Below are 10,271 nucleotides of genomic sequence, written 5' to 3' on the forward strand. Positions count from 1 at the left end.
GCTCACTAGAGACGTTTGGCTTCAATATACATATATATACATATATATACATATATGTATATATATATATATATGTATATATACACACAATCTATAGGTTTATGTACTTGGAATCGAAATGTCCATCTTTTTCTTATCGTCAGTACAAAAACAATATCAATAGAAAGTCAAATTAGGATCCTATTTTGTGGTGGAGACACGAATCAAACGCATCAATGTGAATTTGAAGCTGTCATGCCTATTGCTGAAGTATAACATTTTCCAAAACTCCAAATTTGGTTGGCGGGAAGCGCGGTGGATGGGTCCAACGAACACGGGACTCAGACGGGTGTTCAAACTGCCTTCAGGACAGTTTTCCTAAACATAACTACGTGGTTTTCTTCCCCAAACCTAACCTTCGTTTTGTTGCCTAAACCTCACTATTGATAGTTAATTGAAGCCCTACCATGATGTTTTTCCCTAAACTCAAAAAGAGGTGATAGTACAGGAAATTTCTCCCATGTGCGTTCATTATCTGTAACCAGTGTAGCATGAAAGCATGGTGGAATTAGTAAGCTAGCTAGCTAATTAGCCAGCCGCTAAATGAGTCAATTTTAACAACTTCACCCACATCAGAGACTCTTGTCTGTTCTCTTGAGCGTAGAAAAGCACATTGCTATGGTCAGATTATCAGCCAATCACAGCACATTAACACTACCAAGTACCAGCCAATCACAGCACAGTAGGGCGGGACTTGTTAGCAACCCCTCAAAGCTTCAGTGTTTCTGTTATTCTTTCGTATCATGAGGCCAAGCCGACGCAGTTGAACCCTAAAATGGAATAATGACGCTCTGTCTGGAGTCACATCACAGTAGCTGATAAAGACCTAAATACTGATTTGTAGTTTGAACATGACGGAGGTCACGTTGACCCACAGAAGATGAGTGCATTAAATCAGAGCAGCTGTCGGGAGGCTTATTATCTTCCTACAGTCAAATCCACGTTCCATTAATAAACAGACAGACTGCTGAGATCTGTCAAACCAAACCCACAGCTTTACGACGCTGAATAAAAAGATTAATACGTGGATTTATCTGACAGATATCTTTACATGTGAACACAGATTTAGTTTACAGTTTCATGCCACTGAATGCTGGAAAGTATGTGGCTGAGATTCAAAAGCATTGTGTCTGTTTCAATCAAAACAACCAATACAATACGAACTAAATAGTTTTCAGCAAAGACTAAATTTAGAAAACTAACTCATTAAGTATTTCACCATCTTTTACTAAACCTAAATGAGTTGTTTCTTTTAAAGACAGACGTTTATTTTGAAAGGACTGTTTTCATGTAATGACATTTTTCGTAGGAAAATGTGCAAAAAATGAGGAGTAGCTTTCTTAGGATATCAAACGATCCATTTCATGAGGATAAGTTGGTTGACCTGAAATGAATCAACACTGAACACATGACTCTATAAATATTCCCAGAACACTGAGGATGGAGACGTCAGTGAAAGCAGCTGAGGTGTTGGTGCCTCCACAGCCGGACGGAGGCACTAAGAACACCAAAGGTGAGGTGGCAGCTCCTCCTGCAGCCTCTTCCTCCGACCACTCGAACCCCATGTCGGAGTTCAAGAGGCGGCTGGAGGACATCATCAGCACCCACGGCTCTGCAGCCGAGCTCCTGGACCAACAGGTGAGTCAGGTGACGTGCAGCTGACGTGAAACACACAAAAAACAACCTGTGAACTAATTCCTAGCTTCTGGTGATGTTTGTGAATGTTTGGTATTGTTTTTGAACGCACCCAGAGTTTGATGGAGGCAGAGACGGAGAAGATGAAGAAGGAGCCAGTGGATGACATCCCCGTTTCCATGGAGACAGGTGAGGCATAATTCTACCATTACGATTAAAGGCTTGCAGACATGTGCAGAAGACTATTGTTAAAAAAATAATGCAGCAACGACATTTACCCTCTAATAAGGGTCAACATTCTACATTTCCCATAATGCTCCTTGATGTAGTCTTTACTTGTGTTGTGTTATAGAAATGATAACTTACATACACATTTACAATACAATGGCTTTTAAAAAGGTTACAGTAACTTAAATAAAAACAGAACATTTATAATTTACAAATGGCATAAACATTTAACGACTAATCGACACGGCAGTCACTCTGACGGTCGAACAAATCTGAACACAAGAAAAGAAAAAGCTTTGCTTGCACACCTAAGTTGGAAAGCGATGAAGGTAGGAGGTATTTTTAAAGTTTTGTGAACCCTTATTGATACAAAAAGAAGTGGCAATAACAATATACACAGAGAGCAAGATACTGATAGAGTAAAATAACATCTTAAAGAGATAAACTGGGAGTTAGTTGAAAGATGTCCTATATGAGAACATATCTCTCTTCATGCACAAGTTGTTTCCTGTGAAGACAGAAGTTTATTTTGGAAAATACTGTATTAAGGTAACAAGCAGAAATCGGCATGTTTTGCTGCACTTTTGTAAGAAACTGCACGAAGATACGTAAGATATCATACGAACCGATATATGATGATGCAATCAGTTATCTAATCTGCTGACAGTCGCCTCGTGGACAGAAGAGTTTGAAAAAGCTCTCCTGAGATAAAAGAATTTTGGTCAAATTGTTTATTATTTCTGATGTTTGATTTCTCAGCCTATAAGAAAATGATTTACAACATGATTTGAATTTTATTAGAAATTTAAAAGAATAACAACTTAAAAGAATATGACACAAAAACACTTAAAAAGCGTCACTAAAAACATTGTTCACAAAGTGATCGACTGGACTTCCTGTCTTTGTATCTCTACAGAGGTCTGTCTCATCATGAAGAGCCTGAAGAAGATCTCCTCTCCAGAGAAGAAACTTGAAGATGTGGTCAGGAGATATGCCGAAATGGTGAGAAGAATTTCATTTTTTCAGATATGGAGACTTTTTAACAGCTCACACAGAAACCTGAGCGCTCACTTTCATACATCTTTCTTTCCATTCGTTGTAAAGTTGTCATGATATTACATCAAGCTTATACCTTGTGTGTGTGTGTGTGTGTGTGTGTGTGTGTGTGTGTGTGTGTGTGTGTGTGTGTGTGTGCAGGCGGCCCAGCGGCGTGGCGATGAGAGGAAGCTGAGCGTCCTGCAGAAGAAGTTGTCCGTCCTGGTGGACGAGCGGCAGCAGCTGCAGGAGGAGAGTCGCAGCAGCGTCGCCGCTCGCAGCAAACTGGAGGATCTGTGCAGAGAGCTGCAGGGACACTACGAAGTCCTGAGGGTGTGTAACCGTGGAAACAACACAGCAACGATATCTGATGGGTAGCAGTTATTAAAATAACTCTGTCTCTATGTGCCCCTCCCCCCTCCAGGAGGAGACCCTTCAGCGCAGCAGGGAGGACGAGGGGAAGAGGACGGAGATCACCAGCCACTTCCAGATGATGCTGAATGAGATCCAGACTCAGATCGAGCAGCACAGCACCCGAAACGACAAGCTGTGCCACGAGAACAGCAACCTGACCGACAAACTGGAGAGTCTGATGAGCCAGTGCGAGATGAGGGAGGAGGTGAGGGGTCAAAGGTCGACGTAGCCAGTCTTAATACCTTCAAATAGGCCGTTAATAAAGAGACATTTGAGGGTTTCCACTAGAAAGAAGCTCATTATTGACTGAATAACATTTAAAACTAATGGGTTTAACAGTTTTAATGAGCAATAACAATGAAAATACAAAGATAAAACATGTTTTGTCTTGTTATCTTATGTTGCGTCTCTTATTTATCGCTGCTAAATGAACTATAAAACACATAAAGGATCTTGTAAATACGCCTTATAAGAACTTGGTATCAAAATAATGGATATAGTCAATACTGCTTATCAAATATTAACATTAACAACAGTTTATATAGCAACTCTTTATCTTCATTTACTCATAAGCAAACTTCTTAAACTGGAAAGGGAGCTAAAATGAATGAACGCAGGTTGAATATTTGGGAATTGTGAGTAGTTTGTCTTTAATACTTCCGAAAAATAGAACAAACAAACAAACAGTCGATTAATGAAGAATATTGTTGACTGATTAATTGACTGATTAAATGACTAACAATCAGTTGATTTATTGAGAAAATTGGCAACAGATTAATCAAAAAAGAGACTCGGATTCTTTCGGTTGAAGAAGCTCTTCTTCTCTCTGCAGAGTTTGGAGAAGATCAACAAGCATCGCGACCTGCAGCACAAACTGACTGAAGCCAAACTGAAACAAGCCCACGCCATGCTGAACGAAGCCGAGGAGAAACACAGGAGGGAGAAGGATTACGTGAGTGGACCTTTCATTCTGTGTAAAAGAAATACGACCTGCCAGAAAATACAAAAAAAGAGTACAAAACCGTTTTAAAAAGCATAACAAAATTATTTTAGATTACATTCTCATGTATTTCAATTAAAACTGTCATGTGTTTTTTGCAGTATATACAATTTCCAATACTGTAAAATGCACAATATGATCATCAATACATAAGGACTGTACTATTGTAATATTATTATTATTATTAGTAGTAGTAGTAGTAGTAGTAGTATAATATTTTTCACAAACTGACCTCTTGTTACTCAGGAAAAATGTAAAATCACTGCACGAATAGATAAATATTCACATAGATTACTATCATCATTATGAATTGTTATGTTTATTTAACATTATTCTGATATCGGTTTTTATTGATGTTTTCTTTCTCTGCTGTTTCTGCCATTTGATAGTTACTGTCTTAATTAGTTTCTTAAGCTTAATTGAGTCTTGTTAGAATTAGAGCCATGACTTTAAAGTGAATTAACATCCATAACAATTATATTTATCCTTGCTAAACTCTATTCTCAGATTGACTGTGTATTGTCTCTGTCGCCGTAGTTGCTTAGGGAGGCTATTGACATGACAAAGAAATGCTTCGCTATGAAGGAGCAGGAGCTGGCCATGAAGAAGAAGGTAAAGAAACGTCTGTAATGTGTCTCCGTCTGTTCTCTTCTAACCAGTTACTGGTTCAGGCTGCTGAGTGGAAACTACAGACTCAGACACTCAGAGAACAGGGGACTGTGATGCAGGCACAGGTGAATATATTCACTGACGACGAGGACAGGTAGCACACACCTGGTGGCAGCAACAGGGAAGTGATTTATCTGGTAAACTGAGGGCCAGAACTTTAGAAACACTGAGGTCATGAAACACAATGGAGGCCATCTAATCTTTTACAAAAAGAGGGGAAAGGTTTTTTATTATGGAATTTATTTATATATCTTTTTTTCAAGATGAATTGTTTTAATTCATTTATTTTATTTAAATATTTTATATATGTTTCAAAGTTCAATCTAAAATTACCCTTCAAAAAACCCCAAAATATAAATTGTGAATTGCAAAAGTTAGTTAAACATTTCTGCACACAGTAAAACTGTAAAAAAAAAAATGTTATCTGAAAAAGTTTTCATCTGTACGTTTTTATATTCATCCCTCTCTATTCGAAACACCCAAAAATGACAAATAAATGACAGAAACTCAGCTCTGAAGTCTTAAGTTCATATTTTATGCGAAGCCAAACACTCTCGATTTACAGTGTTCATAGAAGAACAGGGAACACGGAGTCTTAGGGTTCGCTCTAGACCTGGAGACTCAAAAACAAGGACTTGGACTTAAATGACGTGACGTTTGATCTGAAAGAAAAAAAGAAATTGCGGTCGTATGTTTTCACCTGCTCACAGAAACCTTGAAGAAATCTGACTGGCTTTCAGCTGCAGCTCAGTTTAACCAACATGTCTGCATGGTTTCTATCTTATTTGTAACATGAATGTAACATGAATGTTACAAACAAGCAAGCATTAAATTCCTCTATTTCCTTTTGTAATATTCACTTATAACTGATGAGCTGTAAGTGAATATTATGTTGGACTCCCTAATGTGTAACACTGAAAGTGTGAATGATTAATGGCCTCCAGAAGTGTGTAAGGCTCATAATTAATGACGGATGCAAGTTGTAATTCATCACTGTGAAGCACCGTCATTATCAGATACTTCATGTTCCCCAAGATTTAGAGCATAAATCATGCTTTTGTTCTTCAAACATACATTTACGTGCCTTTACTGGGCTAACTTGCAGGAACAATGTATTTATCTCTTTGACAGGTGTTTATTTTTGAACGATGAGGCTTTGAAAATGACCACATTAATCTTTATTAAGTAAAGTAGATAAAAGGAGAGTGCTGCATCTTTTAATTCCACTAAACACTAAACATTATTAGGAGCCAATTAACACCTAGAGAATGATCTCAGTGAGCTGCATTGATTGTGGTCTTGTTAACTGTCTCTAGTTAGAATAAAACATTTTAACTAAGGTTTCCCTGTTGCCATAAAGTTTGAGAGTGAGTTAACTGAATTAATATTGTTTGTTCAAGCTAAACAGAACTTGAGAAAACCAGATTGATCAACACTAAATGTTTACAGTTAATGTGTGGTGTTTTCTTCTGCCATCCAGACATGTGAGGGCTTGATGTTTAACCAGAAACCAATCTGATTTGAATATCATGCTCGTATCTGTCTGTGCTTCTGTCCGACTATCTCGTCTGTCCGTTTATTCATAGCTGACCCTCTACGGTGAGAAGTTTGACGAGTTTCAGGCGACGCTGGCCAAAAGCAACGAAATCTACGTCCGCTTCAAGAAGGAGATGGATAACGTAGGTGGTGACGACTGTGTGAAGCTTTGTGGTTGTGAATGAGATTCCTATGGAGATTGAAGTGGTTTTCAGTGGAACAAGATGGTCTTTACTCTATATTTTCGAGGAATCCACCGAGAAGAAGTGGAATATGAACATGTTAAACAAATTCCTCTATTCTTCCGGCTTTGTTTTCCGGACGTTGTTGCTGCCGCCCTTTGATTTTAAACTCTTGCTCTTTTTAGATGTCAGACAAGATGAAAAAAATGGAGAAAGAGTCATCTCTGTGGAGGACGAGGTTTGAGAACTGCAACAAGGCTCTGAATGACATGATGGAGGAGGTATGTCGTCCATGTTGCCACTGTTTCTTGTCATTCTCAAACTCATGTTGACCCTTTAGATGTTTTGTAGAGTCTTGATAGAACCCATTAGATAACTGAGAACCTTCAACTTTTATTCTCATAATATTTCACTTTCTTTGCGTCTCATCTTCTCCATCCCTCCAGAGAACCGAGAAAAGCAAAGAGTACGAAGTGTTCGTCATCAAGATTCAGAAGCTGGAGAGGTTGTGTCATGCCCTACAGGCCGAGAGGGAAATGCTCTACGACAAGATCAAAGAGGTCCGCAAGGCTAACTCCAACATCCCATTAAAGGTCTTCGGCACCTCTAAAGCCGAGGAAACCCCTGAACCAGAAGTTGCTGACAAATCTGCCTTGCTGACCGGTGTGGAGCTCCAGGATCTCCAGGATCTCCAGGAGGTGGACCCGATCTTAACGGAAGGCATGTCCCGTCTGAGGGAGGAGCAGGCCAAGCTGCAAGAGATTGCCGCCTCCCTGATGGCCACACCCTGCGACAATAATGAAGACGATGATGAGGAAGAACCCGAAGAAGACTTGGTGGCCTCTGCGTTTGACCATTTCAGAACCAAAACTCAAGTCAAAGAGGAAGCTGTTTCAATCCCTCAGCAGGTGGTAGAAGTCAAATCAGAGGCAGCAGAATCAGTTCTCCCACAGCCAGATAAAGTTGAGGAGGATCCAAAGCCAGCCGTGTCCACACCAGTAGGGGACATTTCTGAAATTATACCAACAGACACAGTAAAAGTTCCAATCCAGGTCCAGGATAAAGAGGTTAAACCAGTCAAACCAGATGAGGAGATCCAGCAGCAACCTGCTGAACAAGTACCGACAGCTAAACTTGAAAAAGTCAAGAGCAATCCACCAACAAAGCAGAAACCAAAAGCAGCAGAGGCCGAGATCTTGATCCAGGCTGGCGAGGTCAAACCAGTGGTCCCAGTGGAAGACAGCAAGGTCCAGGCTGAACCAGTTCAAGTACCAGAAGAAGCACCAACCAAATCAGAATCAGCCCCACGTGCCGTGAGCACACCTACAACATCTGCCTCCTCCAATGCAGAGTCCTCCAAGAAGCAAACACCGAAGAAAAAGAAGAAGAAGAACGGCAAGAATGCTAGCTAAAGTTTAGGATGTGCAGAAGGTGTGTGTGTGGTGTTATTTGGGTATAGTGTGTGTGTGAACATAACTGAAATCATACTGTGCCTTTGAAACTTTTGTAAAAGTTACAATCTTTAGTTTGTCCCAACTGGTGAAGTGTTTTTCTTCACTTTTCTAAAGATTCAGTTTTACCAGATGAGGACAGACAATCAAACCCGACTGTATTTTACAGTTTGAAAGACTAAATGTAAAATATATGTAACATTTAGTTTTGCCTGGTAGAGGAAATGAAAGGCAACGTCTAAAATATTAACTAAAAGGCCCTAATGAAAGTCTTTGCCTTGTGAAGCAAAGTGCCAAAAGAAAACCACGGTTGGTATCTATGCCATTACAATTGCAGTGTCTCCTTTAAACTAGAAATCACAGCGACGCCAATAAAGTCATTTTCTGACAATTTTAAATCTTTTGTCTGCTTTTAATTTTAATTAACTAGTTGTATGAAATCACGAGTTACATGTACAACAATGTTTCTTTGCTAAAAACACATTATTTTACTGCTAAACATGTGGGGTATGTCATTGATTCAATATGTTCCTTGGCCTCCTAGACACCAGATATACTTTAATTAGCATTAGTGTGTTCATTGTTGCTCAATTGACTTCAAATAGACTTTGATTGATAATGGAACATTCACTGTTCCATTATAACCAGGCAATGCAGATCAGGTCAGTCAGTTATTAAATACACTTTAAGGTACAATGAATAGCAATTACGATACAGGGGAATAAAACATAAATACATTTTTTTAAATTAAATTCTCTGCTGTACTTGTGAGGACACTCATTGAGAAAATGTATTTCCTATGCCATGAAAAAACCCTGAAAGAATCCTGGTAAGGACGAGACAAAATGTTCTCACTTTTCAAGAATGTCCCCGTTTGTAGGTCTAAAACATGTGGGTCCTCACAAAGGTAGGTATACAAGAACACACACACACATATTACTGTGTTGGCTACAAGGATTAATCCATAATCAAAAGGTCACAGGTTTAATGATGTATGCACTAAGACAGTAAGTGTTACACCACCTTCCTCTACTGTCAAAAGCTTGGGAATACATTTCTAATGATGCAGGACAACAACTCTTCCACTAGATGGCGGTGTTGTCCTCCACAGGTGAAGGGTTTACACCTGTTTAATACATTCAAAAGGCAGCACAGCCTCATAGCCACTAGATGGAAACAGTGTTCTTAATGCCACATCTGTATTTCATGGCAGATGTAATATCAAGGCATATTTGGATGATTTCAAGGTTTTATTCACACATTTTGGATTCACATTAAATGTGGTCGTGCGCCTCCAGAATCAGTTTTCCCTTTATCATTACGCTCTCACCGACCACAGCAATGTTTGTGCCTCTGTCATTAGTTTTCTCCTTTTTTACCTAACATAATATAACTTGACACAAGTTATATTATGTTATTTTTCTTTATTTGAACTGCATTTTCCTCATTTCAAAGTCCATTTAGCTGTTTCAGTGCTTTTGATCGTTTCAGATGATCTTCATCAGCTGATATCTACTCAGTTATTATGTGAATGTAGATGCTCAAAATGTTATTATCATACTAAATGCAATATTGTTATTTTATCAGATTTATTTATTGTTTATTATTATTGTTAGTCTGAGAGTTTTGGTGTCAATAAATGCTCTTTTCCCCAGTGATCATCAGACATTTCTGATGCTAAACACAACATTTAACATGAAAGGTCTTATATCAAATAATAGATGACTTCATGTATTGTCAACAACACTAATAGAGTAACATAATTTAGTTTTCCCAGCATCAATCCACATCTATAAAGTTATTATTGCATTTTTAGATATATCAAATGTTCATTCAGAGCCACAGGTATGGTTTTTATTTCTGACTCAAATCTGCTCATTTGATCCAAAGTGACTTAAAATCAGTTTATTAATGGAAACATCTTTAACTTCTTAATGATTAATGAGTTCAGGTGTCAGAAGAGATTCTAAAAAAAATATACCAGACACAAAATGTACTAGACATCCCAGAATCATCATGAATACCCAGAAAGGGAAGAGGAGATAAGAAGGAAGGATTTCATTCCCTCCAAGTTTCTCTCTC

General features: G+C 38.7%; 1 protein-coding gene across 1 annotated transcript; it reads left to right on the top strand.

Annotated features, from left to right (window-relative positions):
• Window positions 1–1,479: 1,479 nt before the first annotated feature.
• On the top strand, window positions 1,480–8,150 carry txlnba (taxilin beta a). Its single transcript, XM_054618562.1, has 10 exons — window positions 1,480–1,677; window positions 1,791–1,863; window positions 2,819–2,904; window positions 3,100–3,270; window positions 3,362–3,556; window positions 4,184–4,303; window positions 4,889–4,963; window positions 6,607–6,699; window positions 6,924–7,019; window positions 7,185–8,150. The coding sequence occupies exons 1-10, from the start codon at window positions 1,480–1,482 to the stop codon at window positions 8,148–8,150; spliced, it is 2,073 nt and encodes a 690-aa protein (XP_054474537.1).
• Window positions 8,151–10,271: the final 2,121 nt, after the last annotated feature.

This window comes from Anoplopoma fimbria, chromosome 18, assembly GCF_027596085.1.
Source record: "Anoplopoma fimbria isolate UVic2021 breed Golden Eagle Sablefish chromosome 18, Afim_UVic_2022, whole genome shotgun sequence".
NCBI lineage: Eukaryota > Metazoa > Chordata > Actinopteri > Perciformes > Anoplopomatidae > Anoplopoma > Anoplopoma fimbria.